Source organism: Odocoileus virginianus, unplaced genomic scaffold (genome assembly GCF_023699985.2).
Source record: "Odocoileus virginianus isolate 20LAN1187 ecotype Illinois unplaced genomic scaffold, Ovbor_1.2 Unplaced_Scaffold_7, whole genome shotgun sequence".
Taxonomy (NCBI): domain Eukaryota; kingdom Metazoa; phylum Chordata; class Mammalia; order Artiodactyla; family Cervidae; genus Odocoileus; species Odocoileus virginianus.
Window position 1 is genome coordinate 1,130,618 of NW_027224269.1, and position 27,480 is coordinate 1,158,097.

Consider the following 27,480-nt stretch of genomic DNA (forward strand, 5'->3'; position numbering starts at 1 on the left):
GTCTAAAAGTCTGTTCTGTACATCTGCGTCTCTTTTTCTGTTTTGCATATAGGGTTATTGTTACCATCTTTTTAAATTCCAACCTTCCAGGGTTACTTCTATGCATCACTTTCTGGTGAGACAGCTTTACGATTGTGAGGAGGGTCTCAGCCACCCCTCCCCAAAACACCTTTTTGAATCACTGATATATGACAATCTTAATTAAATCCTCTCCTAGCAGCTCTAACCTCTTCATCACAAAGAATGTGAGGCTCCAAGTCCTACTTCCATTATTGACTATTCTTTTCAGATGCTCAGTGAAGGCCACTTCATTCAGCTTAGGGGGACACTAAAGTTGAGGGGGGCGGCAGATAAAGAGGTGTGGTAAGGAAAAGGAATTTTAATCCCAATGAGATCAAGCAATTGGAAGAGTTAGTCCAAAGCATAAAGAAAAAGCAACGGCTAGATAATAGACTGGCAGAGAATATACAAAGCTTCCTGGTTCCTATACTTCAATGGAATAAATCTGAAGGTCAAGGTCTCTGCTGGCACCCTTGAAATGTGAGGCCTTTCCAAGGTGTCTCCATTTATTACCAATGAGGTGGGAATTACAGCAGTTACAGTCTTAGACTGAATACTATCTTATTTCCATAAGAACGGACAAAGAAATAAATTCGCAATGTATATCAAGTAAAGAAATGCTTAGCATGGCTTGCACACAGCAGCTGAATGGCCTTCCATTTTTTGAAGGATCTGCCTCAATGGTTTCTGAGTAGCTGCTCGGATGTACCCAGTACACGAATGGTAAGTTCCCAGCATTCTCTACAGTTCTCATGCAAGGGACCTGAGCTTCCTATTCACTTATAAGAAATAAAGCTAATTACACCCCAGTGTTCACTGCATCTGATATAAAACAAGGCAAGCACAGTCACAACTGTGAGCAATAACTTTTCAGCTGGTTGACAAAGCTAGCCACTATAATAAGCTAAAGCCAAATCCTATTATTCATATCAGTTTCATTGAACTTTTCTAAAGGCTCCTAATTTGGAGGCAATTGGAGCCTCAGATAGTTTTAGGTCACAGCCAAGAGTACCTTGTAGGGCAAATGATCCTTTATGGTGATGACACTCTACACATTCTTACTGTACTTCTGAAAGCCTATTGAGCTAGGATGAAAATGCTTAATATGTCATTGATCCTTCCATTTGCATGGAATTATTTACTTCCCAAAAGACACTAATAACACATTGTACCAAAACACAAAACTATCTACACCAGAAAAAATGTTTTAATCCTAATGAAAAAATAAGCAAAACATCTGTAATGAAACCAGGTATAACATTGCATTTATTAGCAAATTCATTTCCTAATAAAACACCACCTGCAAGCAACCCTCAGTTTCCACTTGATATAAATAGGTCTTTTACTATTTTCAGATGCAGTTCCCCAAAAATTCTTCTAAGTGCAACTGCAGAACAGTTATTTTATTTTTCTTTTGGTTGCCTGGAATGATAATAGATTGTTTTTAAATATGTCATTTCTTTAAAAAGCATGATTCAATTGAAATGCTGACCTTTGGCAATAAAATTGTTTGGATTTTATTAGTATTTATTAATATCCTTATTATCAATACAGAAATTATAAGAAGGAAGGAAACTTTCAAGGATGGGAACTAAAATGTCCCCATTATGTACATAAGCATAGACACAGCAACAAATATGAGCACACAAGCATGTACATTTAATTCCAATAATTGTTTCTGGTCTCTCAACACACTAATATCACCATATCTGCTTATTTGTGTATCTTAGAATGTCTCTTTTTCCTGATGATTCAACCCTTTACTCCACCCAAATGCACTTCACAAACATCAGCCTCCTATGTCTTGAGCCAGGGAAAGAGCTTGGAAAACTCAAAGAAATCTCATGACCTCTCTATGGACAAGCTTTTTCAGTAATAACTCAAAATAATGCTACAAGTCATTGAAGATGGCTACTTTGACTAGAGACTCAGAACCTCATGCTTAGATCTCTTGGCGCCAGGGACTGGGGCTGAATTCTAATGCTAAGTGCTTTTGAAAAGTGCATCAAGATTTAATAGGATGAATTTCCAGACTTGGTCAGAGTTTTAGCCACATCAATTCCATTAGGTTCAAAGCTCCATAAGGCCCCACCCTGTCTATATTGCTGCCCATGTTTTAATCTACACTCTTCTAAATTGTCTCTTAGGCTAGCTAACTTCTCATTCTCTTTCTGCCTATTTTTGGTTTCCATGTTGCCCTTAAGGCCTGTATATTCTCCTAAACTTAGGGGCCCAAGCTTTTATCCAGTCCTTCCTCAAGTCCTTCCTTGAGACCCATATTTTATAAGTACTTTCTTCACTGATCTCTTATCATGACTTCATTGCATCTGACGCATTTTTCAGGCAAGTCTCTACCATAGTCTGTTTGTACCATCACCAAATGCCGTATGCACACAGGCTGTTCCTGGGTCATCATCTCTAGAGCTGATAACAGCTCAGACTCTCTTTGGAAAGGTATATCTAGTTGGTGTACCTGAGCACTGAGCGAAAGCACCGAGTTTCTTCCATGTCTGGGATAACTGTGTTGTGAATATGTAAGAGAGAAGATTACACTGGAGTGGATCTCATTGGTTCTGTGACCTCTCGTTCTGTCAACCAGGTGTTGATACATGCTGCCAGATCTCTTGCTGGGCCAGTGCTATTATTTCCAAACTAGTCCTTAGTCATGGAATTGTCATGTAAAGAGGGAACAGCAGCAGATGCCAGGACAAGAGAAGGGGCAAGAATGATGGCCCAGCCTCACATTAGATGCCCCTTCTTTCAAAGTAGGTTGCTTTCTGCCTTTTAAGTATCACATTCCTGTATTAAGTCATCCAGGGAAAATGAGGATTAGGATTTCCAAATGACCGTGCAGGACAAGAGCAAAGTAAGGCACAGGTAGACTGGGTGAAACTAAGGAAATATATCTGAGGATGAATTTTCTAGTGATAGTTTACCTTTGTTTGCATTATTTGATTAATATTGTGGTTTAGAAAATGTAATCAAGTAACAATTTTTGAAGTTCATTCATTCAACAAACATTTACTGAGTATGTACTATGTGCCAGGCGTTTGCTAGGCACTTGGGATACAGAAAAGAAATGAAACATTCCTTGTCCTCAGGGAGCCCACAGTCTAATAGAAGAGACAGACACATAAATGAATAACTACAATACAATGAGAGAAGGGCCAAAGTATATAGAAGTTGCTTGGGTGAGCAAAGAGAAAGGAGCTTGTCCTTAAGCCTGGTGGCATCAGTGAAGCGTTTATGGAGAGAGTGATGACCGAGTACACTTGAAGGAGAAACAGGACTTCACCAGGAAGATTGAGGATCAGAGGGAGAGACAATCTAATTTGAGAAGAAAGCAGGCACAAAAGCAAAGAAGTGTGACAAAGCATGACATGATGGGGAGCCACAGGTCACTCTGCATGGCTGAGATCTCATCTTCATACGACGAATTGGTGAGATATGAGGTCAGGTACGGAGTATGAAATCACAGAGTCAAGAGCACTGAATGTGGGACTAAGAAATTGGACTTTTTCCTGGAAACCATGAGAAGGCATTAAAGACTCCAAGGGAGGGAGTAACATGGTCAGATCTGCCCATCAGATAAGCCTGAATGGAGGATGGTTTGAAAGAGAGGTGGGACTAGAGGGAGGGGCACCAGACAGGAGGTGGCCTAGGCCAGAGATGCTCATGGGAGCTTGGAAGGCGGTGAGGGTGAAGAGGTGACAGACTGGAGAGATACTTGACAAGATGTGATGAGGGATGAGAAAGCCTTCCTCAGTGATCAGTGCAAAGAAATAAAGGAAAACAATAGAATGGCTAAGACTAGAGATCTCTTCAAGAAAATTAGATACCAAGGGAACATTTCATGCAAAGATGGGCTCAAAAAAGGATAGAAATGGTATGGACCTAACAAAAGCAGAGGATATTAAGAAGAGGTGGCAAGAATACACAGAAGAACTGAACAAAAAAGATCTTCACGACCCAGATAATCAAAATGGTGTGATCACTCACCTAGAGCCAGACATTCTGGAATGTGAACTCAAGTGGGCCTTAGAAAGCATCACTACGAACCAAGCTGGTGGAGGTGATGGAATTTCAGTTGAGCTATTTCAAATCCTAAAAGATGATGCTGTGAAACTGCTGTACTTAATGTGCCAGCAAATTTGGAAAACTTAGCAGTGGCCACAGGACTGGGAAAGGTCAGTTTTCATTCCAATCCCTAAGAAAGGCAATGCCAAAAAAATCTTCAAACTACCGCACAATTGCACTCATCTCACATTCTAGTAAAGTAATGCTCAAAACTCTCCAAGCCAGGCTTCAGCAATATGTGAACCATGAACTTCCACATGTTCAAGCTGGTTTTAGAAAAGGCAGAGGAACCAGAGATCAAATTGCTCGGAAAAGCAAGAGAGTTCCAGAAAAACATCTACTTCTGCTTTATTGACTATGCCAAAGCCTTTGACTGTGTGGATCACAAATAAACTGTGGAAAATTCTTAAAAAGATGGGAATACCAGACCACCTGACCTGCCTCTTGAGAAATCTGTATGCAGGTCAGGAAGCAACAGTTAGAACTGGACATGGAACAACAGACTGGTTCCAAACAGGAAAAGGAGTATGTCAAGGCTGTATATTGTCACCCTGCTTATTTAACTTATATGCAGAGTACATCATGAGAAATGCTGGGCTGGATGAAGCACAAGCTAGAATCAAGATTGCCGGAAGAAATATCAATAACCTCAGATATGCAGATGACACCACCCTTATGGCAGAAAGTGAAGAAGAACTAAAGAGCCTCTTGATGAAAGTGAAAGAGGAGAGTGAAAAAGTTGACTTAAAGCTCAACATTCAGAAATCTAAGATCATGGCATCTGGTCCCATCACTTCATGGCAAATAGATGGGGAAACAGTGGCAGACTTTATTTTTTGGGGCTCTAAAATCACTGCAGATGGTGATTGAAGCCATGAAATTAAAAGATGCTTACTCCCTTGGAAGGAAAGTTATGACCAACCTAGACAGCATATTAAAAAGCAGAGATATTACTTTGCCAACAAAGGTCCATCTAGTCAAGGCTATGGTTTTTCCAGTAGCCATGTATGGATGTGAGAGTTGGACCATAAAGAAGCTGAGTGCTGAAGAATTGATGCTTTTGAACTGTGGTGTTGGAGAAGACTCTTGAGAGTCCCTTGGACTACAAGGAGATCCAACCAGTCCATCCTAAAGGAAATCAGTCCTGAATGTTCATTGGAGAGACTGATGCTGAAGCTGAAACTCCAATACTTTGGCCACCTGATGCGAAAGAGCTGACTCATTGAAAAGACCCTGATGCTGGGAAAGATTGAAGGTGGGAGGAGAAGGGGACAACAGAGGATGAGATGGTTGGATGGTATCACCAACTCAATGGACATGAGTTTGGGTAAACTCTGGGAGTTGGTGATGGACAGGGAGGCCTGGCATACTGCAGTCCATGGGGTTGCAAAGAGTCAGGACACGACTGAGTGACTGAACTGAACTAACTGAACTGATGAGGGATGATGATACAAACAGCAGAACTGTCTGAGAAATGAAACAATACTCTAAACATTCATCCAGAAAATACAGCCAACAGCCCCAGTCCTCCCTCCCCTTGGGTTCCCATCATCCCACGCAATCAGAGCATCTGCTGAGCATGAATAAAGGAAGAAGAGCTGGAGGGCACATAGGGTCAGACTTCTCTAATTCAGACACCACCAACTTGGACTCTGCAACAAATCAGACAGACTGTGACTCCTAGCGAATGAGAATTTCAACCTACTTTCTTCCTCTGTGTCTTTTCAAGCCTTTCGTCACTAGTAAAAGCAGAGGTTTCTTTCAGTCAAGTGCTTGAGGTGTAGTAGATAGCTGCTTACATGGTGGCCTCTGAGGGGCACCCAATCTCTGCCCCCCACCCAGGGGCCATAAGGCCTGGGATCCAATCACTAGCGATTCATTCCACTGGGAAAGGTTTTGGTCCCGCTGGACTTCTCTTTTATAAGGTAATGCTTCCTGAGATAGGTAAAATGGTGAGTCATTCTAAACCCAGTGGGACTTTGGCTGAGAATTATGCTTTTGGCTTTGACAGAAGGGATCAAGGTAATACAAGAGGGTTAGGTAGGCACCTGGAGAAGGTGATGCAGAAGGTAAGACTGAGGGATATGGAAGTTAATATTAAGGTCTTGCCCAGGGAACAGCCCTGCAAGTGCCCAAGAAACTACAGTTCTTAAAGAATGTCTTCCACTTCTGGTTCCAGCAAATCACACTTGTACAACCTTGTACCTTAAGGAATTTCTGCATTTTATGTTTCTGATATGCTATCTGTTAGTGAAGGCCTAGGGTGACCCACTATCTTTTCATGAATCTCATCCTGCTTAAGACCAATGAAAATCTCCAATGTGATTCATTTATACGTAATATTACTACAAATACTGTCTCTGAAACTATTTTATAACTCCAACTTTTCATTCACTCTGACAGACCTTGTCTTTTATCATTCCAAATTATGGCGATTTAGTTGTATTTGCAGAGTGTAAATCAGTCAAGTCACAAGCAACAGAAGATCAAGACTCTGACCTTGAAGAGTCTCATCTACAGCTCTATAATGGTAAATAAGAGCTGCTTGGGAAGCCTTGATTATAGACATTAGAGCAATGAACTAAAAATAAATAAATAAATAAGAAGAAATGAAACGAAACAAAACTTTAAAAATTACTTACTTCACTTGTTTGAAGAATCGTGAACTTTGGCTGTTTAGTCTTTGAACTGGGTGCACTGGGCTTGCCATCCAAGAGTGATCCAAATGACAGATTCCCAAAGCTGTTGTCAAATTCAATCGAAGGTTTCAGTGTGGGAGAGATGTCCGGGGCCTGGTCCTGACCATCCATGGGTCGGACATAGGCGGTTGGTTTTTGCTGGCCCATGCTTGTTTTGCAGTAAAGCCCTGGTGGGAAGTTTTGAACCGAAAGGCCACTGCTGGGAGCTAATAGAGATGAGGCAACTAGGGGAGATCCAGGCGCTTGCACTGTAAATTCCGGTGCTTCTGGTGAGTTGGACTGATAGATTTCTTTGAAAGTATCCCCTCCACTGGACTTGAGAGTATTGTCTTCCTTTGCCAGTGGGTTTGATTCTTCAACTGCTCCAACTTGAGGCTGTTCAGCTGGGTAGACAAAGAAGTCTTCCAGTCTGGCTGGGGGCTGGTCTGGGGTCGGCGGCTGCATCTTGTTGGGCTGACTAGTGACTTGGCTGGCAGCTACAATGCTAGTGTTCTGACTATCTCGTGACCAGTCAGGTTTTGACTTTCGGTTGCTGTGTATTAGAGTTGAATTCAGTATCACGACAGAAGGTGGAGGCACTGGCGCTGAGGAGTGAGTGTTATCCTGCTGGTGCACTGGGACCATCCGATGCTTTTGTTCTGGAAAAAAGCTGGGTTCATTTTTGTTGGTGGGAGTCTGGGGCATGGAATTCTTTGGGATTCCCACTAGATGATTCTGATTAGAATGGTTAGTTAGCAAATCCTTCATTTCATCATAGTTTCCCAGCGTGTTCTGGACTCGGTTCGCAAGTGCATCACCTTTGTTTGTCTAAAATAACAAAAAGATGGGGGTGGGAGGAGAGAGAATGAATAGGTTTGTGTTTCCTACTATTAATGTTTCAAAAAGATGTCCTAAGTAGACTAGCATATAGGGTTCTTTAAAATTATCATGCTGCCATATAATTTCATACTTTTCACGTGCTATGTAAGAAAAAAAAATCAATAGCACTATTGAAAGAGCCTCTTGGAATGAACTGTGCAATGAATGTCTATATACTCCCTGGCCTGTTCTTAAATATGCTCATGGGGTGGGGGAGAGTTTTAAATTACGTTGCTTATGAATTTTATTAGCAAAATAACTTATTTTAGGTTCAATGAGTTGAACTGCTACATGCTACACTTTAACAACTTCCACTTACTGATCATTGGAATTATAATAGAATGTTCAATTTTTATTTGTTCTTGACATATAACGTAGCCCTCTGTGCTACATTATACCATGAAAAACTCTTAGCCCGTTGGATAAGGAAGTCAATTAAACTGTGCTATCATGACTATGTTCAGTTTAGAAAAGACATGGGCTTAAACAATAACAAATTGAGCTAACTTATGACTAAAGCGAATCCAATTCCTTTTAATCAAAGAGTGTGTAAATTACTGGTGTCTGCCTACATATTCTGGGGACAACTATGTTTACATATTGGTGATTCATACTCATTTACTTTGAAATGGTGCAATTGTTCATCAACAGTGACTCAAGCTCGCCTGTGTTTCTTCAAAGGTTTAGAAAAATTTATTTAAGATTTTAAGCTGTTGTTTAAATTAAAACAAAGTTAAATTTTAAAGTGAGGCTGGCAACTACATCATTCTATGGACACCACCACCTATCAGAATGGTTGTGATTGTTTTTTTTTTTAATAATTAAGATTTCCATGAGCTTTTGTAACAGAAAAGAATAGCTTTCATAGCTAAAAAGTGGTGGAAAGCCACATACTTGGAAATGACTGTCAAAAGTTTGGCTCTTCATCTTTGAACATGACTTTCTAATATTCTCTTTGCCTGCCAAAGGTGTTATCAAAACCAGCTGCTGAAGTCAGAAAGGCAAAGGGCTTCTTTGTGCTTAGGCTGCACTACCATTGCGATGAAGGAAAGCTACTTACATCCGTGGAGCCATCTGGCAGCAGGGCCAGTGCATGGGGAAGACGCCCACCCTGGTAGCTTCCTTGTCCCAAGGGTCAGATGCATGTTCTCCATGCACAGAAGGGGGTGACCACCTTCCCATTAGTACAACCACCACTGGAGATTGATGTTTAACATATAAAGTTGCTTAAACGCCCTTAACAGCTGGTGTGGAGCCCAGGTGTGTGCCTATTCACACCTGACATCTCAGGCTAAACCTCAGACGTAAGGCTGAGTGCTATTATCTGTAAGTGAAGATGGGAGAGTGTGTGAATAAATAAAGGGTGAAGAGTTGGAAATGAATGAAATCACCCAGGGAAAGGAAATGAGGAACGAGAAGATCAGGCTCAGGAGCGAGCCTGTGGAACATCAACCTTTAAGAGACTAGGAGAAGACCATTCCCTTCTCCAGGGAATCTTCCCGACCCAGAGATTGAACCTGGGTCTCCTGCATTGCAGGCAGATTTCTTTACTATCTGAGCCACCATCACCAGGCTTAGGAGAAGAGGAGGAGCCAGCAAAGGATAATAAGAAAGAGAAACCAGAGAGGGAATCAAGCTGAGAACCTTGGCCTAACATTGTTAGCATAATCGCCACAGATTGTATATAGTATTCAACACAGATCACGTGGTAAATCATATAGGACACTTTCAAAGAAATGAGGGCATGTAAAGAAATATGATTTCAAAGACTAAGGAAAAGTATGCAAAATGTATACTGAGGGCTCTGATGGGAAATTTTAGAAATCAAATAAATACATGTCAGTTTCAGTTTTCTTATCCTCAAGAACATCTTATATTGCATCACATGCAACCTTGGTGCTGAAGAAGTGATTAAACAATTACAGTTCCAAATAATCTTTACCTGAATAATTGCTCAATTTTCAGAAGTGCATTTGAAAGGCATAATTTAATAAAGGGATAAATCACTTTTATTCCCTGAAAGTCCCTAAGTTTGTCAATTTTAAAGGCAGAAATTATTTTGCAGCTTAGGCAGGAATAAACACATTGTATACAGTGTTCTCCTTCAATGGAGTTGCATAACGAACCAGCTACGCAGGAGCCAAATCCAGACTCTCTACTCAATCCCTAAATTCAGAACAAAGAGATTTCATCATTGTGAAGGCCCAGTAGAGTTTGATGCAAGTTTTTAAACTTGCAGGGTTGTTCTGGTCCCTGAAACCTCTTATATCAGATGACTGCCTAAAAAATATTAATACCTGCTATCTTCAAAGATCTGACCCAACAAGGGGAAACAATACCATTTTATTCCTCATTTTAAATGCTTCCATTTTTACTGTTTCCTTTAATGAATTAAGATAAGCTTCCTACATTAGGCAAAGAGAATTCTGTAATCTTTACCTTTTCGTCTTAGCTACCAGGAAGTTCAGTTATTGACCTCTCATTGAAAGTTCATTGAACTTTCCTTGAAAGACAGTTGTACTGGAATAAAAACTGCCCGCTGATGTCACAGAGAATGCCAAAGTTCTAAGAATACATTAATTCTCTCTAGGCCAACATCATCAGGATTCAAGAATCTCAAGGCCCACTGGTTTGCCAGTAAGCTAGTCACATCCCTGTTCCTATTTTAGCAGTAAATAAAAGGGACATGTTCATTTTATCTTCAGTGGAGAGATCCTGATTAGGTTTTAACATCTCTTCAGTTTATTGTTATACTGACCTGGGTTTCTGACGCACGCTTAGAACTTTTTTTTCCATCTCCAGGTTTTAAAATATGATTGAAATTAGGAGAATTTCTCAGTTGGCCAATGTCTAAAACTGTTGTGTACATGACTAAAATTAGAAGAAAACTGAAAGTTCTCTGAATAAAATAGAAAATCCACCTCCTACTGTTCCAGGTCTACTATAGTTGTGATTTCTCTTCCAGCACAAAACTATGAGCTTTTCATCAAGACTAGAGACCACCTTTTATTCCTCATACCCTCAACACTTAGCACCATGTCTGGTGCATATGAGGTCCTCAGCAAAATGCTGCTAAATTGAACAGAATCAAATAATAATTCATACCCTGTCTATATCAAAATAAAGGATTTGCAATGGCTTGGAGTCAAAGGTACATAAGTAGAAAAGCAAAAGTTAAGCTAATTTGTTTACTGTGATTGAATATCAGATTGAACTGCTTGGTAGCTAAAGGCCAACAGGAAATTCTCAGAGCATATAGAATTCTCTTTGTCTGATGGCAGGAAGCACATCCTAATTCATTAAATGAGACCCATGTTTGCTGGATACCAACAAGTGAAAAGGGATTCCTCTCACTGGTTTGGTTTGGTTTGGTTACAAGAACCTTTGAAAAATAAAATAGGTCTCTTTTTCAGTACCAGTTTTACAAGAGATACAAAGATGTTTCTCATGTTTTCTTATGATAGCTAAAAAGCAAGAGCACTGCACTGCTGAAGTCTAACTCAGTGCCTGTCTGCACATGGAGTTAGAGGTCAGGGTCACAGCTCCAAGTGTGGGGCTTTCCTCTGTGCTAATGGCATAAGGGATGAAGCTAGGATAACCTGGGGGAGTGGAAGGAGGTCAACTCCCTTCAACTAGCTTCCCCACACAGCAATTTCAGAGGGACTTGTGACTGGAACTGCATAGCAGATAGTTCAAGGTTGAGTTCACTGGCAACAGTTTTGAGTTGCTGATTGACGGAAGATCCGTAACAGACGTGCTGTGGCTACAAGTAGCAATTACCAGGGTCATTCTTCAGACACACACTGGTAAATTTCAAACACTCAAGAGCCAGGGTTAGGCATCAAGGACACATAGACACACAGCCTCAAGAAGTTCACCATTCAACAACCTCAAAATAATTAACAGTATAGACCAGGTGGTTACCACTGGAGGTGGGTAACTGTCAACCAGTTTTTATATTTCTCAAGATGTCAAGATGAGAACCACTGGATAGAAAATCCATTTATTTATACTTGCATGATGGATGCTCATTATACACCATAGCAACTTCTGGCTCACACTAAATCTTCTTCACTGTCCAGAGTCTTAGCAATCCTTTTAAGGAGCAAGGGATTCTTAGCAGTCCTGATTGCACATTATAAACATGGCAAAAATGGAAATTTAGCCATTTCAATCAATTATAGACTTCTTTCAATTTGGCCAATTCTTTACTTCCCGTTCTAGATAATTGACTGATACCTTAAAGGTAACCTCTGCAGCCATTATTTTCTAAGTAATCACAATTTCTCAATCATCAAGGAAATGCATTTCCAAGTATTTTCAGGCATAAGTTACATGTCTGGTTTGTGGCTCATGACTAACAGCACTCCTTCATTTAAGCTTTTTGCCTCTCATTACTTTGAGAAATGCAGTTGCCTCAGTTTGCTTCTAACGTTATCTACGAATCAGTAGTATAATTTCATTGCAAGACTAATGTGTTAGGAGCTTATGGTACCAGGGTATTTCTTTTTAATAAAAGTAGCAAAATAATTTAAGTTTTGGGGTTTATTTTTTTCTTTTATTTCATTATGGCTAATGTATGTGATTTAGTAATTCCTCTTTTTTCGAGCTCTAATATTTTTACAATTAATCTCTCTAAGCTGTGAGTTGCTATTTCTTTCTCTAATTATAATAACCATGATACTTTGAATTTGTACAGCACATTACATATCTCAAAGCAAGGCTTCCCCTGGCTGTTTGGCTTGATTCTCACAACCACCATGTGAGTCGGCAGAGCCATTCTGGTCTAATCTACCTTCTACATGCCCTGACCCAAATGACCATGGATAAGCAACTTAACGTCTCTGCATCTCACTTTCTGCATTCTTGTTGATCTGTGAAGAGCTGTAAAATGTCAGTTGCTGTTGCTATTAACAGGTATCATTTTTTCTATCAGGTATTATTATTCACTTCAGAGACAAGGAAACTTTAGGTCAGAGAAATAAAGTTTCTTCCCCAAAGTCACACAAGGTAAGCTTATCGGGTCTTCTGACTTCCTGTCAGAGGGTAAACAGCTTCCTGTTACAGATAAAGAAGCACACTTATGGGGATATGAAGCTGCAGAGAAGCCACCTCACTTCCTGAGCTTTGAATTCCTCATGGGAAATATGAGGAAAATGTGTAGCCAATTGCTGCAGGGACTAAAGAAGCATCTGTAGAAAGTTCTAGCACAGAGGAGGTACCTGGTACATGCCAGTTCCTCATCCTTCCTCATCTTTCCACACTAATCTACACATGTCAAATGGCTTCATATTTCTCAAGCACTTTTGACCACATCCTTTTCTGCAGCACAGTACAAACTCAGACTTGAAAGTTACTAATATAAATGACAAAAGCAGCCACAAAGGGATGTTACCCACCATCAGCCCAATTGAGGGGTGGTAAGCATTCTTTCCACTCTGGGAGTAATAGAAGTGAAGCCAAGCAAGGACAGCAGTCCTAGGGACAGGTGCTCATTGGATAGTTTATGAACTACCAATGCCATCAGATAAGCAATCAGGTCATGCTTAAGATTTAGAGTAGCAAGAAGTTTCCTGAAATTCCTGATGAACCACCAGGAATTTTGATTTTTAATTTTGTAAACATTCCTGCCACAACCCTCAGCAAGAGTTGTGTAGGAGAAAGTCCTCATTTTTACAGTGGATGTGGGCCAGCTCTAGAACTCCCACTGCCATCAGCATGTCCAGATACTTAAGGGTGTTCACACCAGTTGGGTCTAGGGAGCTCTTGGAGGTGTACCTCACTTCTAGTATCATGATATGGGGGAAAGGAGAAGCATACTGCCCAGTGATCTCCCAGGGAACCCTGACCATGTACACAGCATAAGAGGGCAGTCAGTCATCAAAGCAACAGTAAAAGAAAGAGAATGACTAGGTCATCAACTGTCAGCATTATTCCTTTCCTTCATAGTCTCGACTTCAAAGCAAAGGCTCTTCCCCATCAAGAAGCCTAAAAGCACCAGGATACTAATCACAGAGCAGGCCTGGCCCGGCCCTAGACTAATGCTCCCATCTGTGTCTCTACCTGACAGACCTTTGTTGTATCAAGACAGATGGCTTTTGGAAACTTCTGACAATGTTGATATCAGGTTCTTTAACTGCCTACTCAAAATTACACTATTTGCATCTAAAAATAAGTATGCATCTACATTACAGGCTTATTAACAAGAGATGGTGTTTCCCTTAAAGGTACAAGGACATTAAGTCAACAAGACTTTAAATTATAAAGGGGGAAATAATTCAACTGCTCTACACCTCATAATAGTGTCAAGTATGGAGTAGATACTGAATTTGAAGAATGAGCCCTTGACTAAAGCCCATTTTTCTAACCCATCCAAAGATAAGAGGTGAAACTCAGCTGGCCATTCCTCTTTCTCAAGGACGGATGAGGTTGGGAATTCCCTGGTGTCCAGTGGTTAAGACTCTGAACTTCCACTGCAGGGGCATGAGTTTGATCCCTGGTCACGGAATCCCTGGTCAAGTTCTTGCATGCCGCATGGTGTGGCAAAAACAAACAACAACAACAACAAAACACTAAAGAAGGGAGGAGGGATCTGTCATCCTTTGACCTCACTTCCATTGTCTGAGAAAAAAGGAGGCCACAACTTCTTGTCTTCCATACTCCTTCTTTATTCTCATCTTAATATTCTGTTCCCACTTTCCTACCCAAGGCTCATGACTCAACACATGTTCTCAATTTTGTATTTACTCATCTGCCCTGGGACCTTGCTCTGCTCATCAGTACCTCTCCCTCCTGTGTCTTCACCCTTTAGTTTCCCTTCCCTCCAATCCACCACTCCCCACACTTCCAACATCATCTTTACAAGTCTTCATCTGTCTTGGCCATTTCCTGACTTTGAAATTGGCAATGACTTCTCTTCGTGTACAGACTCATGTCCAGACACCTAGGTATTCAAAGTCTTCAGGCATCTATTCCCCTGCCTATCTCATCAGCAGTTACCATGCAGTCATGCCCTCACTCATTCGTGATGATCTCTGCACTGGACAAGGAATTCCTTGAATGCAGGAACTAGATCTTATTTCCCTTTGGACACTAGCCTAAGACATAGCTGACACTCAATGGGCCTTCAATAAATGCTTGTCAAACTAACCGTATCTCACCATGCACACATTCAACAGCAGTACAGAAATTAAACCAATTGAAATAGGAAAAATGGATTATTAAAGATTACACTACTATTGACAAATTGAAAACTACTAGTCTCTTTGTCAGACTTACCAAATTTGGAAAGCACCTGAGTGTCTCAATCAAGAGCTTCTTGCTTAGTCTGAACAAGGCAGCAAAGACTCTGTCTCACTAGGCACCGATCCAGACAGCTCACTGTCTACATCAGTCAGTATCCCCTAAATGGTGCTCTTCTAATATTACAACTCTTGATCATTTTCTCTATGGTTGTTTTACCTCTTACACCATTTTTGTTTCACTGAAGAAAATTACACTGCTACTAAATTTCAATAAAAACCAATCAGCTACCAGCAACTCAACAGGATTCTTCTCCCAATCTCCACTCCAAATAGAAAGTTCAGAGGCAGTCATTGTGAAATCAACACTTGAAGATGTAGAAGTATGATCTTTATTGGAGCTACACACTAGCCAGAAGTCCACTAGAAAATCAACCAAGCTACACTACCCCCTGTGGTTGAGGCAATCACCTAACCCATGATTATTAATCACCAGCAAAAAATGACTGGCTTTTTCCCTTTGTCCTAGAACAGTGATTTTCAAAGAGCTCTCAAACCACTGAACAGCTGCTAACAACCTGAAATGGAAACAATAAGCAGTGGTTTTGCGATGGATGGCACCAATCGGGAGGAGACACAACCATCTCCACTGACTTTCTGATGAAGTCTTCAGGGGCTGCCTCGCTGATGATAATCAAAGTGAGATCAAGCATCAGGGGGCATTCCTTGCTAGAGGTAGTGCTGGGCAGGAAAGAATTCCTTGGAGACAGGCAGTCTCATAAGTCCCTTTAAAATCTTACTATGTTCCCCCAAGAAGATGGGATTTGTCTCTGAAGACTTCCTCAGAAACTTGTCATGGCCCCAAATACAGCACAGGTATATATTTCATTTGTAAAATAGATTCTCTTGGAAATGATTTGGGTGTTTTAAAAATAGGTTAAGTGTTGATTAGTGCATTCAAAAATATAACAAGTGACCATTTTGCAGAAAGATACATTACATACATATTCAGCTACCTTGTATGGCTCCCCAAAAAGATCAAAGCCTGAAGAAAAGAGATCATCTTCTTGCTGGACTTCTTGATTCCTCCGCTCCCATTCCCTTTTCTTAAGTGCACTACGGTCTTGTTCATAGTGACTGATGTGCAAAGAAAAAGACAAAAGGAGAGAAAGATGAATTAGTCATGGAAGCCATGTTATCAATAAGAAGAAAAAAACCAAGTTGAGGCTACCCAAACTGATACTGAATAGAGAGCCGACCTCCTTTTCTTTATTCCCAATAGGTTAAAGATCCTGACCAGTTCTTCAGAATCCAAAAGGAAACAGAAATTGGCTTATGAGACATTGTAGTCACGACCATTTAAGTACGGCATAATCCTCTTCCCTTGTCCTGGCTTAACTACTACAGGCAATTACTACAGCCTACCTCAAAGTCAGTCCACCGTGCAAAAGAGTACTGAATTCAGGTTTCACTGTGTTGCCAACTATCTAGGGCTCAGAATTCACAGATGTCACTAAGTCCAAAGGGAAAGGAATTACCAAATATATTATTGCAGGTAAATGGGAATTCTGTCCTGAGCCCACAGCCAGTATTAGTCTGTTGTAATGAAGTCAAAAGAGAAGGACTTCCCTGACAGTCCAGTGGTTAGGACTCCCAGCTTCCATCACAGAGGGCACAGGTTCCAGACCTGGTCAGAGAATTAAGAATGCCACATGCCATGTGGCATGGTCAAAAGAAAAAATCAAAGGAGAGTTTAAGAACATCTTTGAAAGTCCACAAAAAAACAAATCACCCAGTCAATCACACTCTTTTTTGTGTTGTTGTTGTTCTTCCCACAGTTTGCATCATAGGTGACTAGAAGTCTTTTAGGGGGTCTGGGTTGATCAACAAACTCCCATTAATGAAAAGAGGTGCCAAAAGATTTAAATGACCTTAAGGCACAAATGTTTTATGAACACCATGTTACTCTGACTCTCATCACATTTCAGGCTTTCCCTTTGGAGGATCAGTACTCTATCAAAGATACATTCTGGGTCCTTCGATTTTATAGAATGGAATACTTCCTCAATAAAAACACAATTATTTTTTCCATCATACAAGACTATGTGTATTAAACTAAAATCTGTAAGTCTCCCACTAGTGGGCTTTATTTTGTTCATTGGGTTTTTCTTCCTGCTTTTGATTATAATCCTACTCAAAGTGAGCACACATACGCTGGGAAAATTTTAATTATATACATGTACATAAAGTGCCTAGCAGGTACTGAATAAATGTTGCTTTCCTCGCTCATGTTAATACAGGTACCCCCTGCTTTCCAAACGTTTGCCTTAAGCCACTTTTACGAGAGACCTATGTTAGTATCTATTTGCACTAACCAAAAGCAATCCAAAGGGAATTTTTGCTTTTACGAAAAACATCATTCCCTTACTAATGTAGGTCTTTCATAAAAGCAAAGTGGCATAATGAGAACTTTCAGAAAGTGGGGGATACTCTTCACTTTTACACCATTTTGCTTATTGAAGTTTTTATAGTAACACTCTACTTTCAGCTACCAGATGAAGCCTGTAATGTCATGTGAAGACTTAATTAGGTAATTAGCATGCAAGAGAATATAGTAGCTAAAGGAACTACAAGAGATATACTGATATAATATATAAGTACAGTCAACAGGTTTTGAATACATTTCAAACTTAATACCTATCACTGGTAGCCTACTTTGCCCATGCTGCTGCTGCTGCTGCTGCTAAGTCTCTTCAGTCGTGTCCAACTCTGTGCGACCCCATAGACAGCAGCCCACCAGGCTCCGCCGTCCCTGGGATTCTCCAGGCAAGAACACTGGAGTGGGTTGCCATCTCCTTCTCCAATGCATGAAAGTGAAAAGTGAAAGTGAAGTCACTCAGTCGTGTCCAACTCTTCACGACCCCATGGACTGCAGCCTACCAGGCTCCTCCGTCCATGGGATTTTCCAGGCAAGAGTACTGGAGTGGGTTGCCATTGCCTTCTCCACTTTTCCCATGAGTATCACATAATGCTAACTTATAAAATAAGAACCCAGAGTATGTGATAGCCATGGAAGCTTAACTAGATATTGATATAGATGGAGTGGAAGCGGCCAATACACTTAACCATCCACCTTTCTCCACAGGAATACTTGAACTGACAAACTCTAAGTGATTTTGACAGCTTTATCTCCTGGATAAACAACACTTCATTTCCCCATTTTAAAATCATGGCAATATTTATAGGATGTTTGGGCTCAGTGATAAAGAATCTGCCTGCCAATACAGGAGATGCAGGTTCAATCCCTGGGTCAGGAAGATCCCCCCTGGAGAAGGAAATGGCAACCCACTCTAGTATTCTTGCCTGGGAAATCCTATGGACAGAGGAGCCTGGTGGGCTATAGTCCATGGAGTCGCAAAAGAGTCAGACATGGTTGAACAACAACATCAGCTATCCTTTCATAATGCAAAAATGCCAGGTACAGAAGAGCTCCCTGGATCCCTCATGAGTATGCCCAACAAATGTTATCACTGCCTCAGAAAATCAAAGATCATCCAGAGGTCCACCCAAAGCCTAGGCCCCACATCTGAGCCCTGCCTGCTCAAGAAAGACACTGAGTCCAGGTACTGGAAGCCAGCCCATCCTTCACAGTCCTAGATGCCATCCACAGATACTACGTTTGTTGGTGTCACCTGACGTTTCTATTCACCAGTTGAGATCAGAACCCCAAACCTCTGCCATGTGACACAGTGTCTTCGTATTGGATGCTGATGTGTGGACAACAGTAACATTTTGGGTGCATGAAGGGTGGAGCACAAGACTCAGCATCACATACTGGCCACGTGAAATTTGCCCAAACCAAACAATGATGGGGTGCCCAGGGTGGGATGGGACACAAATTAAAGCAATATTTAGTGGGAGTGGGAGGTTGGGAGGAAGGTTTGCTGCAGAGAAGAAAGACACTTCATTTCTTTGCCCTCAGCAGCCATGACCCTTCACACAAACACGAGCACCAAAGCATCATGCTTCCAAGGAACATGAGCAAGATGTCGGTTTTCCAGCTCTCTGTTCATTCTCTGCACCTGACAGCCCAGAATGACAGGCCCGGGGATCGCCTTTCATTCTCCCACAAGGAGCACGGAAGGACTTCGGTCTCTTGGCTTTGCAAACTATCTCTCTCCGGCTCTGAGGACCAAGATAATTAAAATCCCGAAGGAAAGGACAAGAAGAAAGGACATGTGCTTCAACATGCATGACAACCCTTTCAGCGGCCGGCACTCGGGGCACTTGGTACTTTCAACCCAGGCTGGATGCGTTAGGAGGCTCTCGGCTGCATTTTGCATCAGTTCATTAAGCTACCAGATTCCAGACGAGAAATCTGAATAGCAGATTGAGCGTGCACATGGGTGTTATCTGTGGCGAGCAAACTGCCTGCTGCATTTTTTAACACATACAACAAAGAACAGTTAATTCTCATATCTCTGGCAAGAGTGAATTTCATCTCCATAGAGTTCCACTGCTCCTGGAAGGCAACCAACTCTCTCCAATTTTTTCCTTTCTCACTCAGCACGGCATTGTACTAAAAGCTTCACCCGGCGAGGTATAATGAGGAATGAACTATATGGTGATGAGGCTTTCACAGTGCAGAACGTCACTGATTTCTGACTGAAACCAAAATGACTAATTTGAAGCACCAGCTAATTAAAACCCCAGCTATGTATTTAGCCTCTTGTTGCACCTACTGCAGTTTATAATCACGAGGACCTCTTTATCTACTCAATTAAAGTTCTTCGGATTCTGGGAAGTTGTGTTTGAACCTGTGAGCCCCACAGAGACCACAGGAAAGCTGATGTCTGTCCCTTGAGGATCTGATGCTCTGTTACACACCTAGGCTTATCTTCCCATGAAAAAAAAGGGAGGGGGGCATTGCTCCATGGCCCACGAAGACATGCTCAAGCCAGAAATCAGAATTCATCCCCATGTTACTGGTGTGAACAATTCAACTTTCCTCACACTGATGAAGACAGAGCAAACGAGTCCTCTCAGTGTGAAAACTCACTTTCACATTAGGGAGTTGGGCCCCAAAACACAACCTGAGGCCTCTACACTCTTAGCAAGGAGGAATGTTCTTCCAACTGTTTCCTACAGGATAGAAGGGAATTTGGCACATTATGGTGACACTGAACACTCAAAATCCAGGGGAAGGGCCAAATCAGGGAATGGGACCAAGAGATACAAACTACTATATGTAAAATAGACAAGCTAAAAGGATCTTTTATAGAGCACAGAGACTATAGCCAATATTTGATAATAACTCTAAATGGAGTATAATCTATAAAATGTTGAGCCTGTCATGTTTGACACCTGAAACAAATATAGTACTGTAAATCAACTATATCTCAATTTAAACATGCATTAAAAAAAGCCACCTCAATTTACTCTTCATTGGCCAAAGGCCTTGGTTTTCTCCCTGTATAGCCTATCTTTTTGGAGTCCCTGCTTTACTGACATCTCTACTAGCTGACAGAGAAAGGACAGAAAAAAGAACAAGCTCCATTCAACTAAATACATTTAAGTCACCAAGACCTTGAACTACACCATTTGGAGCTGCATGGGTCCAGTTACATGCAGATTTTTTCAATAGTAAATAGTAAGGTACCACACAACCCACAGGTGGTTGAACCCAAGTTTGGCTGAATCCACCAATGCAGAATCACAAACACAAAGGGACTGCAGATACAAAGGGTTGGTGCCCCTTAGCCCGCCTTGTTCAAAGGCCAACTGCACTCTGTTACTCTTTCCAATACAGGGCAGTGATGAGAAGTTACTCTCTAGAATGGATCTTTTATATTAGCTCCGGTTTCACCCACCCATTGGTCTCCCTGGCCTCCAATTACAGAGAACCTGCCCTCCTAACACAAGAGGGATATGTGACCCTCTGGAGAGGAATAGAGCAGCCCAAGGCCTCATCAGGGGAGTGGCAAAGGAAGATGCCAATCTGTGTCTCTTCCATCTTTAAGTTCAAGTGATTTCTTCTCCTTCTCTCAGATATTCTCCTATCCTCATCCTTAAACCAGATCTTGGACTCAGGCAATTCCTACTTTCATCATTAGAAGCCATGGGCGCATTTGTGGGGAGATAAGACCTAGGACATATGTAAATAGCTTCACTGAGATGGAGGAAGTTCAATTCTACTGTCTTCATTAGCTCATAGTGGTAGGACACCTGGGCTGACAATGCAGACTCGGCTGTCACCATCATCTTGTTCTTGTCCCTTCATTTTCCAGATGAGGAAATTGTGCTCAGAAAGGCAATGGGCCTCACAGGATGTCTGTAGCAGAACTGGGAGGTAGAACTCAGGTTTTCTGATTCCCAAACTAGCCCTCTTCCTAATACCCCAAGGTTTGTCCCTTCTGACTCCATGTTTGCATCACCCTCAAGAATAAATACTAGTCCCATTTGCACTCTGTTGGTCAACTTTCCTTAGGATGGTATTTTATTGGAAATTGCCAGTAGGAAAAACTTTAGGAGTTTAATTTGGATGTGAGTGAGTATAGAAAAACCATTAGTTTCCTTATACCAAAATGTACAGAGCATAAAGGGATTGTAAAAATTAACTACAACTGTGGGAAGAAGCTGAGCAAGTGAGAGTAAAAACCAGTTTAAGTCCATTTGGTTTGTATATTTCATGAAGTTTAATCATCATTGCTTACCTAATTTGGTTATTTTACAATGCTAGTTGGGAAAGCATTAAAAAAACTGGTATTTTAAAACAAGTTTGTTCATACTGCTAATATAGGATTTACAGTAGTAACAATGTACATGGAGGTAAATAACTCAGTCTCATTTGTTTTCTAATCCAGCTGGCACTAAAACACCTTTATTTTGGCTAATGTCTTTGTAAAAGCATAAAAATACATATTTAATTCACCCGAGGGAAAAACATAAGCTATAACTCACTCTTTGTGGTTCTCCTGAATGAATTTCTGCCTTCTATAAAATGTGTAGATATTTATGTTTACTGCGTGTTCCAGAATTCCAAGTGGTACTTTTTTTTTCAATCCATTTCCAAGTTCAGTCACTCAGTCGTGTCCAACTCTTTGCGACCCTATGGACTGCAGCACGCCAGGCTTCCCTGTCCATCACCAACTCCCGGAGCTTGCTCAAACTCATGTCCATCAAGTCAGTGATGCCATCCAACCACCTCATATTTTTTTCAATATCTAGCCCTATTTTGAATTTAACACGAATCTAATGTCTATACAGCTTCTCTCAGTTTTAAAAAATCACTCATTATTAGAGAAATGCAATTAGAGAAATGCAAATCAAAATCACAATGAGGTGTCATCTTGCGCCAGTCATTTTGCGCTGCCATAAAAAAGTTTACAGACAGTAAATGCTGGAGAGGGTGTGAAGAAAAGGGAAAAGGGAACACTCTTACACTGTTGGTGGGAACACAAACTAGTACAGCCACTATGGAGAACAGTGTGGAGATTCCTTAAAAAACTGGGAAGAGAACTGCCATACAACCCAGCAATCCCACTGCTGGGCATACACCCCGAGGAAACCAGAATTGAAAGAGACACATGTACCCCAAGTGTTCATTGTAGCACTGTTTACAATAGCTAGGACATGGAAGCAACCTAGATGTCCATCGGCAGATGAATGGATAAGGAAGTTGTGGTACATATACACAATGGACTATTACTCAGCCATAAAAAAGAACACATTTGAGTCAGTTTGAATGAGGTGGATGAAATTGGAGCCTATTATACAGAGTGAATTAAGTCAGAAAGAAAAAAACCAATATAGTATATTAACACATACATATGGAATTTAGAAAGATGGTAATGATGATCCTATACACAAGGCAGCAAAAGAGACACAGATGTAAAGAACAGACTTTTGGACTCTGTGGGAGAAGGCAAGGGTGGAATGATTTGAGAGAATAGCACTGAAACATATATATTACCATATGTAAAATAGATGACCAGTGCAAGTTCGATGCATGAAGCAGGGCAACCAAAGCCAGTGCCTCTGGGACAACCCAGAGGGAAAGGGTAGAGACGGGAGTGTGAGGGGAGTTCAAGATAGGGGGACACACATATCCCTGTGGCTGATTCATGTTGATGTATGGCAAAAGCCACCACAATATTGTAAAGCAATTAACCTCCAATTAAAATAAATTAATTAATTAAAAAGAAAACCTCTGCCATTTAATACATTCAAAATCAACTTCAAGTTAAATTCTCATTGTATCTGCTAATATCCATGAGCATTTCAATGTGAAGTGCTATCTCCAAACTAGTCTAAAAAGCTAAAAACAGGCTATCACTATTTTGCACATATAAGGAAAAACACAAGAGAACCTTGGATCTGGAGATATGAACATGACCTTGAAAAGGGTTTCTAATATTGGTAGAACCTCTAATGTTACATACATACAACCATACATCCAACCACTCTCTTCAGCAAATGGACCCTCTTCCTCACAGACATTGGCTCTCATTAAAAAGGAAAAAAAAATAGGAATGAAAGGACAGAAAACACACGAGACATTTACTCTCCACATCTGTCAGCTGCCCACCCAGTCATGCCAATTTCTTTAGGTCTTAGAGAAATGGGCCAGTGCTCATTCTGAGAGTTCCCTTAAATTCATGCTTCCAGAAGTCCTGCATGGAAACAGGTTTAATATTCCCCTTGAGGAGACCCCAGTTCCTCTACTTCTGAAAGACGAAGTGGATTCAGTTCACCCTGGAGGTTTGTCAAATCATCCTCCAATGGGGTCAGGCAGATAATTCAAGAACCACTCCTCATGTTTTATTTTTGTCTCAGCTGCTCTCCTTCTCTTCTACTCCCCGTTTGCAGATGACATGATCCTCTACATAGAAAACCCTAAAGACTCTACCAGAAAATTACTAGAGCTAATCAATGAATACAGTCAAGTTGCAGGATATAAAATTAACACACAGAAATCTCTTGCATTCCTATACACTAACAATGAGAAAACAGAAAGAGAAATTAAGGAAACAATACCATTCACCATTGCAACAAAAAGAATAAAATACTTAGGAGTATATCTACCTAAAGAAACAATAAGACCTATACATAGAAAACTATAAAACACTGATGAAAGAAATCAAAGAGGACACAAATAGATGGAGAAATATACCATGTTCATGGATTGGAAGAATCAATATTGTCAAAATGGCTATACTACCCAAAGTAATCTATAGATTCAATGCAATCCCTATCAAACTACCAACAGTATTTTTCACAGAACTAGAACAAATAATTTCACAATTTGTATGGAAATACAAAAAACCTCGAATAGCCAAAGTAATCCTGAGAAAGAAGAATGGAACTGGAGGAATCAATCTGCCTGACTTCAGACTCTACTACAAAGCCACAGTCATCAAGACAGTATGGTACTGGCACAAAGACAGAAATATAGATCAATGGAACAGAATAGAAAGCCCAGAGATAAGTCCACGAACCTATGGTCACCTTATCTTCGACAAAGGAGGCAAGGATATACAATGGAAAAAAGATAACCTCTTTAACAAGTGGTGCTGGGAAAACTGGTCAACCACCTGTAAAAGAATGAAACTAGAACACTTTCTAACACCATACACAAAAATAAACTCAAAATGGATTAAAGATCTAAATGTAAGACCAGAAACTATCAAACTCCTAGAGGAGAACATAGGCAAAACACTCTCCGACATAAATCACAGCAGGATCCTCTACGACCCACATCCCAGAATTTCAGAAATAAAAGCAAAAATAAACAAATGGGACCTAATGAAACTTAAAAGCTTTTGCACAACAAAGGAAACTATAAGCAAGGTGAAAAGACAGCCCTCAGATTGGGAGAAAATAATAGCAAATGAAGCAACAGACAAAGGATTAATCTCAAAAATATACAAGCAACTCCTCCAGCTCAACTCCAGAAAAATAAATGACCCAATCAAAAAATGGGCCAAAGAACTCAACAGACATTTCTCCAAGGAAGACATACAGATGGCTAACAAACACATGAAAAGATGCTCAACATCACTCATTATCAGAGAAATGCAAATCAAAACCACAATGAGGTACCATTATACGCCAGTCAGGATGGCTGCTATCCAAAAGTCTACAAGCAATAAATGCTGGAGAGGGTGTGGAGAAAAGGGAACCCTCTTACACTGTTGGTGGGAATGCAAATTAGTACAGCCACTATGGAAAACAGTGTGGAGATTTCTTAAAAAGCTGGAAATAGAACTGCCATATGACCCAGCAATCCCACTTCTGGGCATACACACCAAGGAAACCAGATCTGAAAGAGCCACATGCACCCCAATGTTCATCGCAGCACTGTTTATAATAGCCAGGACATGGAAGCAACCCAGATGCCCATCAGCAGACGAATGGATGAGGAAGCTGTGGTACATATACACCATGGAATATTACTCAGCCATTAAAAAGAATTCATTTGAATCACTTCTAATGAGATGGATGAAACTGGAGCCCATTATACAGAGCGAAGTAAGCCAGAAAGATAAAGACCATTACAGTATACTAACACATATATATGGACTTTAGAAAGATGGTAAACGATAACCCTATATGCAAAACAGAAAAAGAGACTCAGATGTATGGAACAGACTTGTGGACTCTGGGAGAAGGCAAGGGTGGGACGTTTCAGGAGAACAGCATTGAAACATGTGTATTATCTAGGGTGAAACGGATAACCAGCTCAGGTTGGGTACATGAGACAAGTGCTCGGGCCTGGTGCACTGGGAAGACCCAGAGGGATCGGGTGGAGAGGGAGGTGGGAGGGGGGACTGGGATGGGGAATACATGTAAATCCATGGCTAATTCATATCAATGTATAACAAAAACTACTGTAATGATGTAAAGTAATTAGCCTCCAACTAATAAAAATTTAAAAAAAAAAAAAAAAAAAAAAAAAAAATTATTATAACAACTCTATTGAGATATAATTCACAAGCCATTCAATTCACCCATTTCAAGTATACAACCAGTGGTTTTCCATATATTCATAGCATTTCACAACTATCGCTATGATATAATTTTAGAATATTTGTCTGATGCCCAAAAGCAGCCATGTACCTTTTAGGCATTACTCCCCACCCTGCATCCTCCCTTCCAAGCCAGCCCAAAGCAATCACTAATTTCCTTTCTTTCTGAGTGAATTTGCTTTTCCTGGCTATTTCATTCACATGATGTAGGCTTTTGTGCCTGACTTCTTTCACTTATCAAAATGTTTTCAAGGTTCATCCACATTGTAGCATGGATCATTGCTTCATTCCTTTTTTTTTTAATATCTGAATAATATTCTACTGTTGGATATTCCTGGTCCTAAGTTACACCATGCTCATTCAGGAGGTTCCATCTTCTGCATTCATAATGATTTAACTGGGGTTCTCTATGTGTCCCATTAGACATTCTACTCCTTAAGGAAAAGGTCCACGACTTCCAAGTCACTGACAGCATGCTACAGGTGAGTACAGCAAATCTTCTTATATATAAATAAGCAATGCTAAATACAGATAGTGTGAGGAAGACACTTTTAAAAAGTATTTAACTTTAAGCTTAGGGCAAAATAATTTTGACTAGCCTACCAAACTCCCCAAATAATGCAATACCTCTAACATATACCAACTCAAGGTGTGAAGATAATTTAATATATTTAGGAATGGTAAAAAGGCTTCCCAGGTGGCGCAGTGGAAAAGAATCTGCCTGCCAGTGCAAAAGACACAGGTTCGATCAGGCACAGGTCAGGAAGATCCCCTGGGGAAGGAAATGGCAACCCACTCCAGTATTCTTGCCTGGGAAATTCCATGAACAGAGAAGCCTGGTGGGCTATAGTCCATGGTGTTGCAAAGAGCTGGATATGACTGAAGCGACTAACACACACACACAGGACAGCACAGAACAGTTGATCAAGGTAGGTCATCAAAAATCTCAACTCCCTGCTTCAGATGATCTGAACAGAAAATCTCAGCTTGGAGGGGGCTCTTGGAGCCTGGTAGATACTCAGAAGGGTAATGATTGGCAACAATATTGCAAGAGTGAACAAAAATTTCATTTTTGAGTGGATTCCATTTTAATGGAAATGCCACTTTTTTTTTTATAGAATGACCATGACTCTGGCAACCCAAAGGTCTGCCTGCAGTTGTACTCAACATATCAATAACTTTCTAGAAGTCTGTTAAAATGCACTTTAAAAGCAATCTTTCCAGTGAAATTAAATTCTTTTGTCCTTGGACAATATCCCTGTCTGCTGGAGAGAGATATCTGTCTCCCTAACAAGTGTTCTTTCCCTCCTCCACCAGCAGCCCAGGTTGTGCCTTATCTCCTTTGAATCTTCCTTCAAGCATCCTCCTCCTCTGCACTCAGGGACCACGCTACAAGAGGACGCCATTGCACCACAGATATCTACGCAGCCGGAATTCCTTTTCTGCTTTTGTGATATTTTCTTAGCCTAGGTGTCTGATTTCCATTTTCATAGAAAATCGTTTAAAAAGAACTCTAGT

The 27,480-nt window shown here is 40.7% G+C and overlaps 1 protein-coding gene across 8 annotated transcripts in view; it reads right to left on the reverse strand.

Annotated features, from left to right (window-relative positions):
- The window catches only part of AFF2 (ALF transcription elongation factor 2), a 531,908-nt gene that overhangs the window by 347,662 nt on the left and 156,766 nt on the right, over window positions 1-27,480 (reverse strand). For 6 of the 8 annotated variants that reach the window (XM_070462659.1, XM_070462658.1, XM_070462657.1 and 3 more), the window contains exons 2-3: window positions 15,952-16,072; window positions 6,780-7,643 (exon numbers count right to left, since the gene is read on the reverse strand). In XM_070462659.1, the coding sequence (XP_070318760.1) occupies window positions 6,780-7,643; window positions 15,952-16,072 (985 nt within the window). Of the gene's footprint in view, window positions 1-6,779; window positions 7,644-10,133; window positions 10,223-15,951; window positions 16,073-27,480 lie in introns of those variants that run through there. The other 2 variants (XM_070462661.1, XM_070462662.1) reach the window with 2 other exon arrangements.